This window comes from Mustelus asterias, chromosome 10, assembly GCF_964213995.1.
Source record: "Mustelus asterias chromosome 10, sMusAst1.hap1.1, whole genome shotgun sequence".
Classification (NCBI taxonomy): Eukaryota; Metazoa; Chordata; class Chondrichthyes; order Carcharhiniformes; family Triakidae; genus Mustelus; species Mustelus asterias.
The window spans coordinates 88,531,124-88,551,714 of NC_135810.1; the positions used below are offsets into that span (position 1 = coordinate 88,531,124).

At 41.3% G+C, this 20,591-nt stretch overlaps 1 protein-coding gene across 1 annotated transcript in view; it reads right to left on the reverse strand.

Annotated features, from left to right (window-relative positions):
- Positions 1-20,591, reverse strand: part of mipepa (mitochondrial intermediate peptidase a) — a 131,907-nt gene that overhangs the window by 35,418 nt on the left and 75,898 nt on the right. The window contains exons 13-16 of the mRNA XM_078222145.1: positions 18,512-18,716; positions 14,770-14,879; positions 9,795-9,869; positions 7,358-7,477 (exon numbers count right to left, since the gene is read on the reverse strand). Coding sequence (XP_078078271.1) covers positions 7,358-7,477; positions 9,795-9,869; positions 14,770-14,879; positions 18,512-18,716 — 510 coding nt within the window. The remainder of the gene's footprint in view (positions 1-7,357; positions 7,478-9,794; positions 9,870-14,769; positions 14,880-18,511; positions 18,717-20,591) is intronic.

The window sequence follows — 20,591 nt, forward strand, 5'->3', positions numbered from 1 at the left end:
AATAGGAGAGGAGAGGTCACCCTGTTGGGAGTCTTTTATAGACCTCCTAAAAGTTCTAGAGAGGTTGAGGAAAGGATTGCGGAGTCAATCCTGCTTAGGAGTGAAAGTAATAGGGCAATTGTTATGGGGGATTTTAACTTGACTAATATTGACTGGAATTGTTATAGCTCTAGCTCGTTAGAGGGGTCAGTTTTTGTTCAAAGCGTGCAGGAAGGTTTTTTGACTCAGTATGTAGACAGGCCAACTAGAGGTGAGGCTATATTGGATCTGGTGCTGGGAAATGAGCCAGACCAGGTGCTAGACTTGGAAGTTGGTGTGCATTTTGGTGATAGTGACCACAATTCGGTTACGTTCACCTTAGTGATGGAAAGGGATAGGCATGAACCTCGGGCCAGTGGTTTTAGCTGGGGGAAGGGTAATTATGAGGCTATTAGGAGAGAATTAGGAAACATAGGTTGGACTAGGAGATTACAGGGACTGGGAACGTCCGACATGTGGAGTTTTTTCAAGGAGCAGCTACTGCGAGTCTGTGATAGGTATGTCCCTGTCAGGCAAGGAGGAATTGGTAGGGCTAGGGAACCGTGGTGCACCAAAAAAGTTTCTTTGTTGGTTAAAAAGAAAAAGGAGGCTTATGTTCGGATGAGACGTGAGCACTCGGGTAGTGCACTAGAAAGCTTTAGATTGGCTAAGAGGGAGTTGAAGAGCGAGCTTAGAAGGGCTAAAAGGGGACATGAGAAGACTTTGGCGGATAGGGTTAAAGAGAATCCTAAGGCGTTCTATAGGTATGTCAAGAACAGAAGGTTGGTTAGGGCAAGTTTAGGGCCAGTTATAGATGGCAGAGGGAAGTTATGTGTGGAACCGGAGGAGATTGGTGAAGCATTGAACCAATATTTCTCTTCGGTGTTCACGCAAGGGGACATGAATATAGCTGAGGAGGACACTGGGTTGCAAGGGAGTAGAATAGACAGTATTACAGTTGATAAGGAGGATGTGCAGGATATTCTGGAGGGTCTGAAAATAGATAAATCCCCTGGTCCGGATGGGATTTATCCAAGGATTCTCTGGGAGGCAAGAGAAGTGATTGCAGAGCCTCTGGCTCTGATCTTCAGGTCGTCGTTGGCCTCTGGTATAGTACCAGAAGATTGGAGGTTAGCGAATGTTGTCCCATTGTTTAAGAAGGGGAACAGAGACTTCCCCGGGAATTATAGACCGGTGAGTCTCACTTCTGTTGTCGGCAAGATGTTGGAAAAAATTATAAGGGATAGGATTTATAGTTATTTGGAGAGTAATGAATTGATAGGTGATAGTCAGCATGGTTTTGTGGCAGGTAGGTCGTGCCTTACTAACCTTATTGAGTTTTTTGAGAAAGTGACCAAGGAGGTGGATGGGGGCAAGGCAGTGGACGTGGTATATATGGATTTTAGTAAGGCGTTTGATAAGGTTCACCATGGTAGGCTTCTGCAGAAAATGCAGATGTATGGGATTGGGGGTGATCTAGGAAATTGGATCAGGAATTGGCTAGCGGATAGGAAACAGAGGGTGGTGGTTGATAGTAAATATTCATCATGGAGTGCGGTTACAAGTGGTGTACCTCAGGGATCTGTTTACAGGGGCCACTGCTGTTTGTAATATTTATTAATGATCTGGATGAGGGTATAGTTGGGTGGATTAGCAAATTTGCTGATGACACCAAAGTCGGTGGTGTGGTAGACAGTGAGGAAGGGTGTCGTAGTTTGCAGGAAGACTTAGACAGGTTGCAAAGTTGGGCCGAGAGGTGGCGGATGGAGTTTAATGCGGAGAAGTGTGAGGTAATTCACTTTGGTAGGAATAACAGATGTGTTGAGTATAGGGCTAACGGGAGGACTTTGAATAGTGTGGAGGAGCAGAGGGATCTAGGTGTATGTGTGCATAGATCCCTGAAAGTTGGGAATCAAGTAGATAAGGTTGTTAAGAAGGCATATGGTGTCTTGGCGTTTATTGGTAGGGGGATTGAATTTAGGAGTCGTAGCGTTATGTTGCAACTGTACACAACTCTGGTGCGGCCGCACTTGGAGTACTGTGTGCAGTTCTGGTCCCCACATTACAGGAAGGATGTGGAGGCTTTGGAGAGGGTGCAGAGGAGGTTTACCAGGATGTTGCCTGGTATGGAGGGGAGATCCTATGAGGAGAGGCTGAGGGATTTGGGATTGTTTTCGCTGGAAAGGCGGCGGCTAAGAGGGGATCTTATTGAAACATATAAGATGATTAGAGGTTTAGATAGGGTGGATAGTGATAGCCTTTTTCCTCTGATGGAGAAATCCAGCACGAGGGGGCATGGCTTTAAATTGAGGGGGGGTAGTTATAGAACCGATGTCAGGGGTAGGTTCTTTACCCAGAGGGTGGTGAGGGATTGGAATGCCCTGCCAGCATCAGTAGTAAATGCGCCTAGTTTGGGGGCGTTCAAGAGATCCGTTGATAGGTTCATGGACGAAAAGAAATTGGTTTAGGTTGGAGGGTCACAGTTTTTTTTTTTAACTGGTCGGTGCAACATCGTGGGCCGAAGGGCCTGTTCTGCGCTGTAATGTTCTATGTTCTATGTTCTAACATGTAACAGGACCTGGACAACATACAGGTTTGGATTATGCTACACATCTAAGAGTAATAATATCAGTTGCGACATGAAAAGAGCCCAACCAACTTTCCTAAGTTTGTCTAATGGCTTGGTTCATATGATTGAGAGTTCTAGCTTTCTATTTTTAGAAACTGAATTTTAAATGCAAGTTTAGTGCGAAAAGCCCTGGTAAACATGTCGAGACTGGCAAACCGCACAGACTTAAGGTAATTACAATTCAAAAGGTAACTTTTGTTTATAGGGCAAAGTCAGTGAGAATCATAAAACAGCGGGTGGTCCTACTTAGCTAAGGAACTGAAGAAATGACAGATGCAGTTATTCCAGTAGAAGAGGCAAGGTGGTTCCCCAGAATTAAGGAAAGCTCCAAAATAAAATGATTATAAAATCTGCATAAAACTAATGAAACATACATCCAGGAAAGGAATATGTCACTGTTACTTGATGTAGCCTACAAATGATTCCACTCACCACATTATTCAAGTGACTCTTAATGCCCTCATGCCTCATCAGTGTAGCTCACATGCCAGGCTTTTAAACATGTAATTCAATTCACAATTTGTAATTATGGGATTTAAATTTGTGATCCCTGTTTTCAGTCTGATAAATCAGAAATGCACAATTTGTTTTTGTGGATGAATTTTAAAAGTTGGCAAAAAAATCCTGCTGGTATAAAAATCCTGATCAGTATAAAAAAACATCACCATAAAATATCATATTTTTTGTCTTTGGAAAGGTTCCTCAATAGTTGTGCCACTGTGAAACTGAACAAACAATACAACTAAGTGAGTCACTTTGAGTACTCATCACTCCACACCTACCCATCGCCTGTTATTTTCTACTTGAATATCTGCCTACACTATATTTTACTCTTTCTGTATATTGTTGGCAACAGATGCATCTTTGTATTACCTTTGCTTCTGTGCTGTACTAGGCATTAAACAAAGTTTGTGATTGTGAATCTTGTGCACCTTCTGCTGAAAAAATATGTAGTGCCAAAATAAACACTGGAGGGAAAACAATGTTTAGATATGCGGTGGACTAGATTCAATGTAATAGCAGTAAAATACATCAGTTACAAAAGAATGTAGCAAAAGGTGCTTAGATATTCACATTCCTCAACATCACAAAGTTGACAGCTGTTTGAATACAGAGAACAGTTCTAATTAAATTTCAGTAAAAGCTACGTTTCATGTATCCCACCCAGAAGCAAAATCTGTCAACTATGGCACAGTGGTTAGCACTGCTGCCTCACAGCACCAGGGACTCGGGTTCAATTCCCAGCTTGGGTCACAGTCTGTGCGGAGTCTGCATGTTCTCCCCGTGTCTGCGTGGGTTTCCTCCGGGTGCTCTGGTTTCCTCCCACAGTCCGAAAGACGTGCTTGTTAGGTGCATTGGCCATGCTAAATTCTCCCTCAGTGTAACCCAAACAGGCACCGGAGTGTGGTGATTAGGGGATTTTTCACAGTAACTTCATTGCAGTGTTAATGTAAGCCAACTTGTGACACTAATAAATAAACTTTTTTAAAAACTAATCCGAATGCATTGAAATTACAGCAGGGAAGAGAAGGAAGATCAAACCTAATAAATCTTAGGAAAAAATATTCAATCATTTAATTATCAGACTTTGAATACATCACAAAATAATACCACTGTTTCAGTATTATTCATTTCAGAATGTTTAAGACATATTTTAAATTTACTGTCACAACTTTTACCATTTTGTAAATGTTTCATTAGAATGCAATTATTTATTGATTTCTGTAGAATGAACAGGCATACCATGATACAACTTCCTAATATAATTCAATTATTAAAAGGCTAAAATTAACAGCAACATTTTTTAAATAGGGAAACAAAAATGTGCATCAATTATTAGGAAGAAGTCATATGAGTGCAATGATAACAAGAAGGGTGCGTTTGGTGCAGCCATGTTCCCCAGCAAGATCACCACAGAAAGCAGTCGTTGGTCCTCGTGAAATGCCTGCTGGCTGTGGCCACCTCCTGCATCACCGATCGCCAAGGACTGTTCCCCGAGCATGCCTATAGCACCCGATATCTGTAGGGTAACTGTTCTTATTGTCTACTTCACACATGCTAAGGGTCGTGGAGAGAAACCCGTCACCCCCTCATCCCTCTGGTACACTCACGGAGATGAGGTGAAATTCTGGGGGGTGGTCTCTCTGGAACTCTCTTTTTGAAGCAGGTGGAAGCAGAGTCTCTGAATACCTTTTAAGGCAGAGATGGATGGATTCTCGGAAAGCAAGTTGGAGAGTTATCAGAGATAGGCGGGGTGCAGATTTGAGGTTACAATCAGATCTGCTGTGATCTTATTAAATGGCGGGGCAGCTCGAGGGGCTGAATGGCCTATCCCTATTCTTTGTTCTTAGCATGACATCTAATTGTCTTCTGAATCAACAGCACCAGCTTGCATTTTTGGGGCTTTTAACAGAGGGGGAGATTGTGGCATGGCAGTATTGTCACTGGATTAGTAGTACTGAGGCTCAATGAGGACATTGGTTCAGATCCTACCACGGCAGCTGGTGGAGTTCAAATTCAATTAATAAAACCTGAATTGTAAGCTAGTCTCAGTAATGGTGACTCAGAGGTTCTGTAAAAACCCATCTAGTTCATTAATGTCCCCTTTAGGGAAAGAAATCTTCTGCCCTTACCGGATCTGGCCTACGTGACCCCAAATCCACAGCAATGTAGTTGACTCTTAACTTTTGCAATGAATGGGGCGGCAGGGTGGCACAGTGGTTAGCACTGCTACCTCAAAGCCCAAGGGACCTGAGTTTCATTCTGGCCTTGGATCACTGTGTGAAGTTTGCACGTTCTCTGTGTCTGTTTGGGTTTCCTCCGGGTGCGCCGTTTTCTTCCACTGTCCAAAGATGTGCAAGTTAGGTGGTTTGCTTATGCTAAATTGCCCATAAGTATCCAAAGATGTGTAGGTTAGATGGATCAGTCATGGCAAATGCACAGGTTTATGGGGATGGGGCAGAGGGGAGGGCCTGGGTGGGATGCTCTTTCGGGGAGTCAGTGCAGACTCGACTGGCCGAATGGCCTCTTTCTGCACTGGAGGGATTTTGTGGTTTTGTGGATAACAAAAAATAATCCAAGGTGTACAAAAATGCTGTAATCACAGAAAAAAAAAAGATTCGAGAAAGAAGTGATGGTAAATAGGTAACTAATAGATATTGTGGAGGTTACTTAAACTTAGCTAACAGAAGGGGATGGCCCAGTTTGATCTGTGCTTTACGCCATTATGTTTCTACATCCTCTGGAATAAATTCATAAATTCACAACGGGAAATCAAAGTTTCTGAGAAAAGCTGGTTGAATATGCTGCAATGAGCAAAATATGAAACAGAGAATTCAGGAACTCTATATCCAATGGTTTACTTCATCTGCATGAAATAAGTACATCAAGGTCACAGAATACTAAATTTCCAAACCTTTCACTATGCTGAAATTAATCACGTGGAAAAAAATTGTTTTAAGACATGGACACACTAAGTTGATGTATTTGGGAAGATTTTGACTTAGTTACTTTGACATTTATTGTGAATACCAACAAATTTAGCAACCTAGAGTCCTGCAGACTCAAGGTACTAGCGGTAATTGTATGCATGTTAGGGGCGGGACTTTGGATGCTCTTCAGGGGCAGGGGAAGGCAGCTTTTGTGCATGTGGGTGGGGGGGGCGAGAATCATGCACGCAAAAGTGGGAGTCAGCAATCACACACAGGCACAGTGATCTTGTGTACAGAGGACAGTGATTGTGGAAGAATGGGGTTGTTTAACAGTTTTGCTTACGAAGCCGAGGCAGAGGTGAGGTATGTTACAAGGCTCAGGAATCCTGGTCAGCCAGCATTAAAGCTGGGAGAGAGAAAGAAATATGGGGTACAAAGCCTGCTTAAAATCCTGTCTCCGTTCAAACTGGAAGTGGTTGGTTGTAAGGTGGGTTCATTTTAGGTTTCAGGTTATTTTTTAAGTTTTTACTTACCACTTGACCCAAGACCATTTTTTTATGGTTCAAAAATGTCCCTGAAACTACAAACAGAATCTTTTCTACTCAAAAATAATCTTAGTTGGCATGCATCCACTTAACAGTAATGGTTTTAATGGCACGCTCAATAAATAGGTACACCCAAGATCACTAAAATACTTTGTTATTTCATTAGGAAATAAATTACTTTATGCAAATGCTTAGGGGGTTTCCCTCCAGAAAGACAATAGATTAAAAATGTAATGCTTATATTTTGACAGAAGAATATTTTGCTGCATCAGAGCTCAAATTTCAGACTAAATGAAAACAAGTTGATTGGGGTTGAGATAAAAAATGCCAGCTTTTAATTTTTCAATGCATCCATACAAAATCAAAAGTTTAATGTAAACTTGGTTTATTTTATTTATTAGTCTCACAAGTAGGCTTACATTGACACTGCAATGAAGTTACTGTGAAAATCCCCCAGTCGCCACACTCCAGAGCCTGTTCGAGTACACTGAGGGAGAATTTAGCATGGCCAACGCACCCAGCATGTCTTTCAGACTGTGGGAGGAAACCGGAGCACCCGGAGGAAACCCACGCAGACACAGGGAGAACGTGCAGATTAAACACAGACTGTGACCCAAGCCAGGAATCGAACCCAGGTCCCTGTCTCTGTGTGGCAGTAGTGCTAACCATTGTGCCACCATGCCGATGCACATCATTTCTGATTTGAAGATAATCCAATATTAACAAAGTCTTACCGTGTTTGGTACATAGGGCAGGCCATAAAATTTTTCCTGCGTTTCTTTCAGTATCTCAGTTGTTGATTTTGGTAAAGGGTACTTGCCGTGGTAGATTTGATCCAAGACCGAATAGAAGATCTAATTTAAAAGAAAACCTTTTAGTATTTGATTCGTATCCTGCCCAATTCTGGCATTTCTATTTCAAAGAAATATTGCATGAATAGCAGAGTGAGGGTGTGGGGTTGGGATCCAGAATTTATTCAGACATCAGGTTCTGGACCCCGCTTTTAAAATCCAGCTCAAAGAGTTCAAAAAGGGCTAGAGATTGGTCAAGTGAGTGGGCAAAAATTTGAGAGATGGAGCAAAACGTGGGAAAAAGTGAGGCTTAACACATTGTATAAAAAAACTGGAAAGCAAATATTATTTAAATAGAGGACTCCAAAATTCTGCAGCTCAGAGGAATCTGGGTATCCTTGTACATGAAATACAACTAGTTACCACACAAATACAGCAAGTAATTATTTAGAAAGAGAAATGGAATTTGGTCTTTACTGCAATGGGATCTACTGCAAAGGGGATTTTTTTGTATTCATTCATGGGATTTGGGCGTCACTGGCGAGGCCATTTATTGGCTTTCCCCAATTGCCCCGGAAAAGGTGGGGGGTGAGCTACCTTCTTGAACCGCTGTGGAACACCCACAATGTTGTTAGAAAGGGAATTCCAGGAGTGCAAAGTTTTGTTACAATGTACATGGTGTTGATGAGACCACACCCAGAGTACTGCATACAGCTTTGGTCTCCTTGTTTAAGGAATTGCTTACTTACATTGCAAGCAGTTCAGGGAAGATTCACTAGGTTGATTTTCATAAGACAGTCCCTTCACCACAGGAAAAGGTTGAGCAGGTTGGGTCTATTCTCATTGGAGTTAAGTTTCTGAGGGGCTTGACAGGGTAGATGGTAAGAGAATGTATCCTCTCCTGGAGGAATCTAGAACTAGGGGGAAATTTTAACATAAGAAGTCACTTCTTTAGAATGGAAATGAGGAGGAATTTCTTTTCTCCAAGGGTCATTAATATTTGGAATGCACTATCCCATAAAGCTATGAAGGCTAAGTCATAGAATATTTTCATGGCTGAGATCAACATTTTCTTGAACTAGAGGGGAGTCAAGGGTTATGGGCAGCAGGCATGAAAGCAGAAAGAGTAAGATCAGATCAGCCATGATCTTATTGAATGGCAGAGCAGGCTTCATGTGGTCTACTCCTGTTTCCATTTCTTATGTCCCACAAACCAAGTGCTCTAGATAAATTGTAAATATTAAATCAAAGATCAACAATTTTTTTGTCAATCCAAAGATAAAGAAATTTGGGGCAAAGGTGATTGTACAGAATTAGATCAGAGATCAGCCATAATCTCATTGAAAGGCAGAAGAGGCTGAGGGGCTAAGTGACCAACTCATGTTCTTATGTTCCTACGGCTGTTGTATATGATTGCAGAGAGAGAGTAGATACATGGTAACCTCTTAAACATCTTCCAAAAATGCCCTTCAATCTAAAGTGTGATGTGCAGGTCCAGGGAGAACAGTTTTCTTTTTTCTCCTGTGATTGCCATTTAATTTATTTCCTGAAAGCACAAGTATGTAACTTGATGCCAATTGTCTGCTAGCATAACAACATACCTGATCACTAGCTTATTGCCCCCAATTCATTTTATCATGTTTATTGAAGCTGGGGTGAGAGAAATAAAAGTTTATCCCTCTCCCCAATAATATCACATTTACATTATAATGTCCCGCCTGTGATTGGGTTTATTAACATTGTGGTAACAGGCACAATGAGGCAATAAATAACATTTCTGGTTTTTCAAATACAACCACATCCCAAATAATTTTTGAAAAAAAAAGAGTTCTAAATATATCAAGATTGAGAAATGCTAGTCCTTAGAGCTGGAGATCTTGTGGCGCAGTGGGTCACAGCCCTGCCTCTGAGCCGGAAGCTCCAGGCTCGAGTCCCAGTCGAGGATTTGATGGTCACGGAAGATGCATTCATAATTGTGGTCAAATTATATCCTTCCAATATGCTTTTAACAGACAGTAAGAGCAGGTTAGTCTCTTGGTTAGCCATGCTTGATGTGCATGATGCCCCTCAAGCTATAGCTCTGGCAATAGGCCACTGATCTGTTCCAGAAAAAAACTAGCTACAAAAACAGATGTAACCATGAGCTTTGTCTGGCTCATGTGCCATTGGGCATGGGAATTAAAGAAAGAACATTTATGAACCCAAGGTTCATCACACTTGTGCAAAAGTCTTTAAGTCAGTTAGAAGTTTTAATTCTGCCAAGGGAACTAGTGCTGATTGTTGTCTGATTAATCAAATATTGGCATTCAATCATTATAGTTCAGGTTAGGATTTGTATGAAAGCTTTAATCAGAGATAATGCAGCTGTATGTTTACCTACCTGAAGTTGCAGATCTGCAGCAGCACAAACCTTCTTAGATTCACAGAGCCGGGAAACCATATTCTGAGGTAATGGCTGAAATTGTATTCGAGAAATGCACAATATTTATTCATCTTAATTCTCCTAGGTGAATTAATCCTGGTTTTATTTTAAATAAAACATTCATATCTCTATGCTATCAATTCATACTCATGTCTCTTGATTGCTTTGCACAATATGCTGGAAGGTTAAAACCTCTCCTGGTTGACTCCCAAATAGAAAATTGTGGATAGCGCCATTGCCAAGCCGACACCTAAACAACTCTAAAATGCACACATTGGCAACTAGTGTTGAATTGTGAACTAATGTATGAAAGAAAATCACATTTGTTGAATGCAATTTTTAAAAAAATGTATTCAGCTCATCATACAAATTTGTTGATTAAAGGCATAGAATTCAGAGAACGAGATAGAAATATTTTTGGGATTTTAGAACTATACATTACAACTGCGAGGTTATATATAGTCAATTAAAATGTTGTTGTGGCCTAGTTAATGAAGTACAAACTCCAGTAGCATTAACCTGTAGTGTTGTTGTGCTGATGAGATAAAACGGGTCTTTTCCTGTCCAAGGCAGAACCAAACTGCTTGCTAACTCTGCCCCTATTTGACTCAGATCTGCTTCTGACCCCATATCCTCACTGTCATCAAAGCTGCCTAATTCCACCTCAATAAAATTGCCCTTATTTGCCTCAGACTCAGCTTATCTGCTTTTGAAGCCCACATCCATGTCTTTGCTAACTCTAGTTTTACAATTCCAAAGCTCTCTTGGCCAGCCTCTCTTTGCAACCCTGCACCTTCCATAAGCTTGAGCTCAACTGTGCTCTAAATCAAAACAAGTCCCACTTACCTATCACTCCCTCATGTTTGCTGATCTAAAGTGACTCCCAGTCCAGCCACACCTTGACTTTAAAATTCCTCCATGGCCTCACCCACTCCATATCTCTACAACGTCTTCCACCTCGCAACCTTCCTAGATATCTACATTCCATAAACTCTGGCCACAATATCAGTTTTTCTTCACTCCAACAATGCCTTCAGCTGCTTAGATCCTAAGCTCTGAAGTCCCTTCCCTAAATCACCCTGCCTCTTTCTACGATGCTCCTTAAAACCTACCTCTGACCAAGCTTCTTGTCACCTGACTCAAGATCTGTGTGGCTCCATGTCAAATTTTGTTTGATAACTTTCCTGTGAAGCACCTTTAAGATATTTTACTGTGTTAAAGGCACTTATAAATGCAAGTCAGTTTTATAGCCAAGCTTGTTGTACAGTCTGTTTTTCCACATTGTTTGTGATTTCTCACTTGGTTACAGTTCAGACTGGTTGCTCAACCATGTAAAACTATTGCAGCAACATATTTTCCTGTTTCCCTGAAGTAGATTTTAATCCTTTGGTTGTTTACACCTCCAAATTAAGAAACTGGTATAATTTAAATGCATGTCTAACTTTTTAAACCTGGGAAGCCTGGGGAAAGTGGCAGTGTAGTACAGAACACCAATGGTGGAATTTTCCAGTCCTTCCTGCCAGTGGGAAATTCCAGTCCCGCTGAAGGTGAACCCCTGCGGTTGGTTCCCCAGCGACGTGGCCGGTGAGCAATGCAAATGGCCATTGATTGACATTGGTGGGACTAGAAGATCCTGCGAGTGATCACTGGTGAGCCACCTCTGCCGCCACAAAACCCACTGCGGGGGGACTGGAAAATCCCGGCCTAAGGCTGAAAACAGTATAAAACAAGATAAATAGACAGCGAGCTTGGGATTTAAGAACTGAGAAAGTGAAAGCTGAGAGTGATAAGGAATTCCAGTTTCAAGATTCCAGAAAAGAGAGTTATTAGAGTAGTATAACTGATTATATAGAAAATAAATGAGAATTTTCAACACAATGAGATAACAGAGCAATCATCAGCCTAAGCTATATACATATTACCTAATCACCCTATTCTCATCAAGATAGTCTAACATTTTCCAGTGCTATTCAAAATGACCACAGTAATATTAACTAATTTGCTGGTGCAGGAGAAAGCCTCGTTCCTGCCTTCTGACAATCTGACACAACCCAATTGAATTTATAGGCATATGTGCCATTGTAATATAAGAATTCACCATCAGGCCTTGTGATAGCTGGCACATTTAAAAAGTTACCGATAATGTTTCTGGCTTCCCAAAGTACAACCACATTCCAAAATGGAAAATATTACTTAGTCATTAAATAAAATGCAATTTCACAAAAACAATTCCGTGTATGAATGTGAATTAAGTGCATACCTAATCCAAGAAGCAATACCTATACCTAAGCTCTATAAAATAATGAGGGGCATAGATCAGCTAGATAGTCAATATCTTTTCCCAAGGTAGGAGAATCTAAAACTAGAGGGCATAGGTTTAAGGTGAGAGGAGAGAAAGGATCCAGAGGGGCAATTTTTTCACACGGAGGGTGGCGAGTGTCTGGAACAAGCTGCCAGAAGTAGTAGTAGAGACGGGTACAATTTTGTCTTTTAAAAAGCGTTTAGACAGTTACATGGGTAAAATGGGTATAGAGAGATATGGGCCAAATGCCCATATTGGATAAACATATGGATGATATTGGAATAGTGTAGATTAGAGGGGCTTTAGATTGGTTCCACTGGTCGGCGCAACATCGAGGGCTGAAGGGCCTGTACTGCGCTGTAATGTTCTATGTTCTAACGCGGGCAAATGGGACTAGCTTAGGGGTTTTAAAAAAGGGACGGCATGGACAAGTTGGGCCAAAGGGCCAGTTTCCATGCTGTAAACCTCTATGACTCTATGATCTAATCCACGTTTACTTACCAGCAAAAGAAAACCAAACTATTTAACTTCTGAACGGTTAGAAAATAAAAGTCTACAGCCAGTTACTTGTGTAATTTTTGCTTAAGCAAATTACAAATTTTACATATTTACAACACAGCTGCAGAGTGAGTTACAGATTTACACCAACAGATTTGTCCACATGGCAATTTACAGAATTTGGTTATTTTGTTGGGAAATGGTGATCAGCCTTTTCCTCCCATGGAGGTAAAATTGGGAGGGGGTGGGGTCCAGCTCCAAGCAGATAACCATAAATTCAGCATAGAAAAATACATTTGGGACTGGGGGAAAAAGAACAATGATGTGAAAAACATTTACAATAGAACACCTGCATTCACGAGATAAAAAGGATTTGAGAAGCATTACTAAAAAAGACAAGTATCAGCAATAAAAATTCTGGAATCACATTTATGTAGAAACATCACAGTAATTAAATGATTAATAAGACTGGAGGCAAAAAAACAGAAAGCACAGAAAGCATGTCATCACAAACTGAACTTCATACAGCGATTAACCATTTAAGTAGCAACATTCCCTTGCAGGAAACAATGAGCTGGCTGGCAACTTTGCATTTACGAAGTGCTTGTATTCCCACAGCTTCTATGATTCATAATTTTTGTTTCATTGTTCAATCTATTTTAAAGTTTATTTATTAGTGTCACAAGTAGGCTTACATTAACACTGCAATGAAGTTACTGTGAAAATCCCCTAGTCGCCACAGTCCGGCGCCTGTTCGGGTACACTGAGGGAGAACTTAGCATGGCCAGTGCACCTAACCAGCGCGTCTTTTGGACTGTGAGAGGAAACTGGAGCACCCGGAGGAAAACCAAGCAGACATAGGGAGAACGTGCATACTCCGCACAGAGTGACCCAAGCCAGGAATCGAATCCGGGTCCCTAGCACTGTAAGGCAGATTGGCTCAGTCATGTAATAAAAGGTTAACATTTAAATAACACCATTCGCAGCCACTGGACAGCTCAAAGCACTTTACAGCCAATTAAGTAAATTTGAAGGGTTGGCAGCTTCAAATGTAGGAAATGCGGCGACAAATTTGTATATAGTCAGTTTCCACAAATAGCAATGTGACAATGACCAGAAGATCTGTCTTTTTTGTGATGTTGACTGAAGAAGCAATATTGGCCAGCACACCAAGGATAATTCCACTGAATTTATTCAAAATTGTGTCATGGGATCTTTTGACATCCACCTGAGGGCAAGCGCCCTCTGAAATGGGTCAGCAAGCCACTTAGTTTAAGGCCAATTAGGGATGGGCAATGGCACTGGCACCAGTAACACCTACATCCCATGAATGAATAAAGAAAAATCTCAGAAAAGTTCAATGTGAATTATGTACGCTTGTGAGACGGAGATCATAATTTTTAATATCTGAGACAGATTGAGAGAGACAGACACGTTCCTGCACCTTTAGCAAAATAAAATTCCACAACTTTTCCCTAACCAAATTGAAACACTTGTATTTGTAGCTTTACATGAGCATGTCTGCCAGTTATCCAATAACCTCAATTTCTCACAAGACTATCTTGCTTTGTAGAATTTTGCATTCCATGAAAAGTGCTTATGGTATAACCAGTCCTTGTACTGGTACTAGATATCAGACATGTGTATTAGGCATGTGGATATCGGAAAAAACATTGGAAAATGTTGGAGTTCTGCCAAAAGTCAGAAAGTTTCATCCTTATCTTTAAAAATTCCATGACTTTTCAACTACTTTGGAATTGTTTGGAAATTTCCATGACTTCGCTAGTGCTGAAAAAGCCATTTTATAAATTCCAAGATTTTCCTAGATTTTCCATGAGCCACCGGCAACCTGGACAAGGCTAGAGAAAGAACGACTATCACAGGCCCAGAGAGAGGAGCTATGGTGCATGAAAAGAAGGGCCCACACAATATGCCATGCATAGACCCACCATCCAAATTAAAAGCTATTTATGATGATTTTCTTTTGATGATATCAAGGCTGTGATTGACAACGATTGTTTGAACCTTTACATTATATCACTGCCTGATAATCAATTTTGTGTTCCTTTGAATATTTTCCATGGAATATTATTGAAGCACTGGAATAGGAGTCACACTAAATAATGTATTTACCTGTCCTGTCTGGTAATGTCTTGCAAACTGCTTCACCACACGGTAGTCACTGGCAAAGTATTCCATTAAAATTGAAGGAACTTCTGCAAAATCAGTTGGACATCTTGTACCTGAAAATGAGAAAAATACTGTCTTCCATGGGAAATTTGGTTTTCATATTAGAACATAAAATAAATGAAATAATCAGAACATTGCTGAAAAATCCAACTGGAACGAAGCCTGCAATTATAAACAAAGCTGATCTAAGTATTATAGACAAAGGTAGTGGATTACCACTTAGAGAAAGCACACACACACACATTTTATATGACTGGGTTACTGGAACACATCCAACACGTTAAGTGTTAGGAAAACAAAGGTAGTTCTAAGGGATTTATATGTGTATGGGGTAAATATTAGGAATAAGATATAGTTTGGAGTGGGTTCAATTTTATATTTTGATTCTGGAAAGGTAAAATCTATAGTTAGATTCATCTTGGGCAAAGGTGTTTGTATGTGTGAGGGCTAGTTTCAATTCCAACTGTGATGCTGGTTTACTTAGAGAAGGCTACGGCTTGAAGAGTAAATAAACTAGCTTTTTATATTCATTCGTGGGGCATGGGCGTCACTGACTGGCCAGCATTTATTGCCCATCCCTAGTTGCCCTTGAGAATGTGGTGGTGAGCTGCCTTTTTGAATTGCTGCAGTCCATGTTCTGTGGGTTGACCCACAATGCCGTTAGGGAGGGAATTCCAGGATTTTGACCCAGGAACTGCAAAGGAACAGCGATATATTTCCAAGTCAGGATGGTGAGTGGCTTGGAAGGATACCTGCAGGTGGTGATGTTCCCATTTATCTGTTGCTCTTGTCCTTCTAGATGGAAGTGATCATGGATTTGGAAGGTGCTGTCTAAGGGTCTTTGGTGAATTGCTGCATTGCATCTTGTAGATAGTACACACTGCTGCCACTGAGCGTCAGTGGTAGGGGGATTGAATGTTTGTAGATGTGGTACCAATCAAGCAGGCTGCTTTGTCCTGGATGGTGTCAAGCTTCTTGAGTGTTGTTGGAGCTGCACCCATCCAGGCACGTGGGGAGTATTCCATCACACTCTTGACTTGTGCTTTGTAAATAATGGATAGGCTTTGGGGAGTCAGGAGATGAGTTACTCGCCGCAGTATTCCTAGCCTCTGAGCTGCTCTTGTAGCCACTGTGTTTATGTAGTGAGTCCAGTTGAGTTTCAGTTCAATGGTAACCCCAAGAATGTTGACAGTGGGGGATTCAGTGATGGTTACACCATTGAATGTCAAGTGGCGGTGGTTAGAGTGTCTCTTATTGGTGATGGTCATTGCCTGGCATTTGTGTGGCGCGAATGTTACTTGCCACTTGTCAGCCCAAGCCTGATATTGTCCAGATCTTGTTGCATTTGAACATGGACTGCTTCAGTATCTGGGGAGTCGCGAATGGTGCTGAAAATTGTGCAATCAATCGGCGAACATTCCCAATTCTGACCTTATGACGGAGGGAAGGTTATTGGTGAAGCAGCTGAAGATTGTTGGGCCTAGGACACTACCCTGAGGGACTCCTGCAGAGATGTCCTGGAGCTGAGGTGACTGACCCTCCATAACCACAACCATCTTCCTATGTACCAGGTATGACTCAACCAACGGAGAGTTTGCCCTCTGATAGCCATTGATTCCAGTTTTGCTAGGGCTCCTTGATGCCACACTCGGTCAAGTGCAGTCTTGGTGTCAAGGGCCGTCACTCTCACCTCACCTCTGAAATTCAGCTCTTTTGTCCTTGTTTGAACCGAGGCTGTAGTGAGGTCAGGAGCTGAGTGACCCTGGCGAAACCCAAACTGGGCATCACTGAGCTGGTTATTGCTAAGCAGGTGCTGCTTTATAGCACTGTTGATGAACCCTTCCATCACTTTACTGATGATCGAGAGTAGACTGATTGGGCGGTAATTGGCTGGGTTGAATTTGTCCTGCTTTTTGTGTACAGGACATACCTGGGCAATTTTCCACATTGTTGGGTAGATGCCAGTGTTGTAACTATACTGGAAGAGCTTGGCTAGGGGAGCGGCAAGTTCTGGAGCACAAGTCTTCAGTACTATTGCTGGAATGTTACCAAGGCCCATTGCCTTTGCAGTATCCAGTGCCTCCAACATTTCTTGATATCATGTGGAGTGAATCGAATTGGCTGGAGACTGTTATCTGAGATGCTGGGGACCACTGGAGGAAGCAGAGATGGATCATCCAGTCGGCACATCTGGCTGAAGATTGCTGCGAATACTTCAGCCTTATCTTTTGCACTGATGTGCTGGGCTTCTTCATCATTGAGGATGTGAGGCTGTGTTCATCATTGAAGCTATGATTGCTTAGCAACTGAGGCCTTGTAAGGTAGAGCAGCTTTTAAGTTTTAGTTCAGCTAATTTGATTGCAGTTGGAGACAGAATACTGGGGAGTAAACTTCTCTCAACTCTGCCAGGTGAAGTTGGACAGGACAAGGGAATTGCAAAGATGTAAGCTTCCTAAGGAACAAGTTACAGTCCCAATAACCAGGGAACTGGGACAGAAAAATTTAAGTGAACAGAGGCCAAGGTATTGTTCAGAAAAATTCAAGGAAGTCTAAACAAAGTGTTCGAAGTTCAAGAGACAGTTGCAGCAACTAGATTTAAAGTGGCACAGCAGACTTCAGAGGTAACGAAATGTTTCATGACATCTTAATACAGTTTGGGAATCAATAGTTAAAGCAATTGTGAGCAGTTTACACAACAATCAAGACAAAGACGTCCTAACGGGGTTGGCATGAAATCTTGGACTGGATTCCCTGTTAAAAGTGGAGTAGAAGCTTGGTTCAAGAGTCATTTGGAAAACGTGGACAGCATTTAGGAATGCAAAGCACTAATGGAAGGCATTATTGTCAACAAAGATTTTACAGTGTGCTTTTGGGAGTGGAGCTTGGAAACTTCCACATCTGAGGGGATTCTGAAGAAGAATCCACAGACATTCACTTGAGGTTCAGAGTGGAGAGTTCATTTGACTACAGCCATCTTGTGTTTAAAGGGACGTTGTGCTACTGAGACTTTGTAGCTTAAGATATACTTTGTAATCTGTGTTAATTTTAAAATCTGTGTGTATTTGTTAAACTAAAGTGGGGGTGGAGAAGAGGAGTAAAGGCATATTGTATCATAATCCAAGTTTTTAATGTTTAATTTTTTTTCATGTTGTTAAAACTAATTAGCGGACCTGTGAATATTCTTCCATGTTGTATAAAAAGTTAGTCTTTTGAGATAGGGTTCATTTTGGCACCTTCCTGTCCAGTTATAACACCAACTGGGGTCATAACATTAGGTCTAAACAGGGAATTGTAGTTTTGATGTACGTTGTTCTTGACTTACTTCTCTTAATACTCAATATCCCTTATATATTTGTTTTAAAGTTTTGCCTAAAACTGCACAAATACCTTACAATACTTCACTTTATTCTCTTTTCAGCTGCTTAAGGTAATTCAATAAAAACATTCTGCATGAATATGTCAAAGAAAGTAAAAATATGCAGAAGTTCTACAATCAACAAGCCATCGGAGAACTGAAAGAGAATTTAGTAGATTGCCTCATTTTTCCCAACTTTCCTGAAAAGTTAAATCAGAAAATCCTATTAATATGATGTTAAGTACTACGATTTTCAAATCTACTGCATAAATTTTGTTTTTAGTGCTAAAAGTAGAAGGGCAATACTCCATTGAATTGGAAATTATCTACCTGTTACATGTTGATATCTGGTTCGCCCTAGCATGGAATGCATTGCATGACCCATTTCGTGGAAGAGATTCTCCATCATCCCAGGGGTTAGAAGTGTTGGGGAGGACTTTGTCGGATGAGGCAGACTGAGCATCAGTACAACAACAGGAAGCTGATACTCTCCATTCTCCAGCAATCGGCCACCCCGGATTGTAAAGTGACAGTCCTTAAATGAATGCAAAATAATTTTTGTTCAATGTTGTTTGCATGCTTCATTGTATCTAACTTCCATCAAGAAATTATCCCTAACAAGACAATTTATGGGACACATTGCTGACTGTAGTCAATGATATAGCAAAAATTCAGATAACAATGGCGATAATCATTTTTAAAATTGACAGCAGAGTCTAATTGTATCAGTTTTTAAAACCATTTTAAGATTATTTCTGTTCTAGAATGCAGAGGTTGTCCACTGCTCCAACACTGGTACTATGTGGTATAATAGGCAACTGAAAAAAAGTTAAAGTAGAAGCAAACTTGAATCAATTCCACAAATGAAAGTCAGTTATAATTTATTCATTGAGTACATACAGTTGTCCAGTGAAAGGTGTGCATACTATCAATACAATTTTTGTTACCTAACCTTCAAAATAGAATACGGGATTCAAGGCTTGAAGAGATAGCATGGTGCAAGTTCGGGATGTGGAAATGAGGATGGCATTCTGAATTTAATGTTTTAGGGAAAGGGAGTAAACAGAAATGGATAACGACAACGTTGATGGGCAAGTCAAATTTCAATGGAGATCTACTGGGCGTGAGCAACAGCACAGTGAGTGAGTTGCAGCTTCTGTACGATGGAGTATGTTAGGCTGGTGGGAAAGGTATTAGTAAAGTTAAGTCTCGGGAGGATTGGCTAAAATGTAAAGCACCAGGTAATGTTGAAGAGACTGCAACCTCGGTGAACGATAGGCTCAGATTTCGCAACACTTGCCACTATTGAGGGCCAGCAGGGCACTGCAATTTCCATGTGGGCAATTGTGCTGAAAATCCTAAGTTGCAAAGCCCCCAGCAGCTCTGTAAAGCAGCAGGGAGATGTAATTTAACAATTTGAGGTAATTGTCCACAAGTCATACAGATTTCCACACAAATCTATTTAGGGCCAATATCAGCAGGCACGGAAACTGCTCTGGAGTGCATTCACATATGTAAATACCACTGAAAGGAATATACCACATCTGTTTATAACATTTAGTTGGAACTGGGGCGTCACGGTAGCACAGTGGTTAGCACTGCTGCCTCATAGCACCAGGGACCCGGGTTTGATTTCTGTCTGTGTGGAGTCTGCATGTTCTCCCAGTGTCTGCGTGGGTTTCCTCCGGATGCTCCGGTTTCCGCCCACAGTCCAAAAGACGTGCTGGTTAGGTGCAATGGCCATACTAAATTCTCCCTCAGTGTACCCGAACAGGCTCCGGAGTGTGGCGACTAGGGGATTTTCACAGTAACTTCATTGCAGTGTTAATGTAAGCCTACGTGTGAGACTAATAAATAAACTTTAAACTTATTGCATTTTCACTTTGAGGCTATGCTAATGATGAACAGACAGGTTCAGGATTGTGCTGTACAGGATCAGTTTTAAGTTAGGCAGAAAATCTGCAAGGTCGTCGAGGCATCCTCGGTTGTCATTCCTATGCAAAAGATAAAAAAATCACACAAACTGGGATGTGTGGCGCAAACCTGAACTTCAGCCAAGAGAGAAGAAAGTAATGCAGCAGCTGCATTGCTGAATCTCCCCAGAGTAGCGAGATTACAAAACCCCACATATATTGGGAGCATCTATAACATGATGTGGAGATGCCGGCGTTGGACTGGGGTAAACACAGTAAGAAGTCTCACAACACCAGGTTAAAGTCCAACAGGTTTATTTCTGCCACCAAATAAACCTGTTGGACTTCAACCTGGTGTTGTGAGACTTCTTACAGCATCTATAACAGGCAGGGGACATCAAAAAGATGACCAGAAAATTCCCCAGCGTACACTGTAAGGCCACACATATCCTATCCAAATTTCGGCTTTTTGAACAAAGGATGGATTATACTCTTTA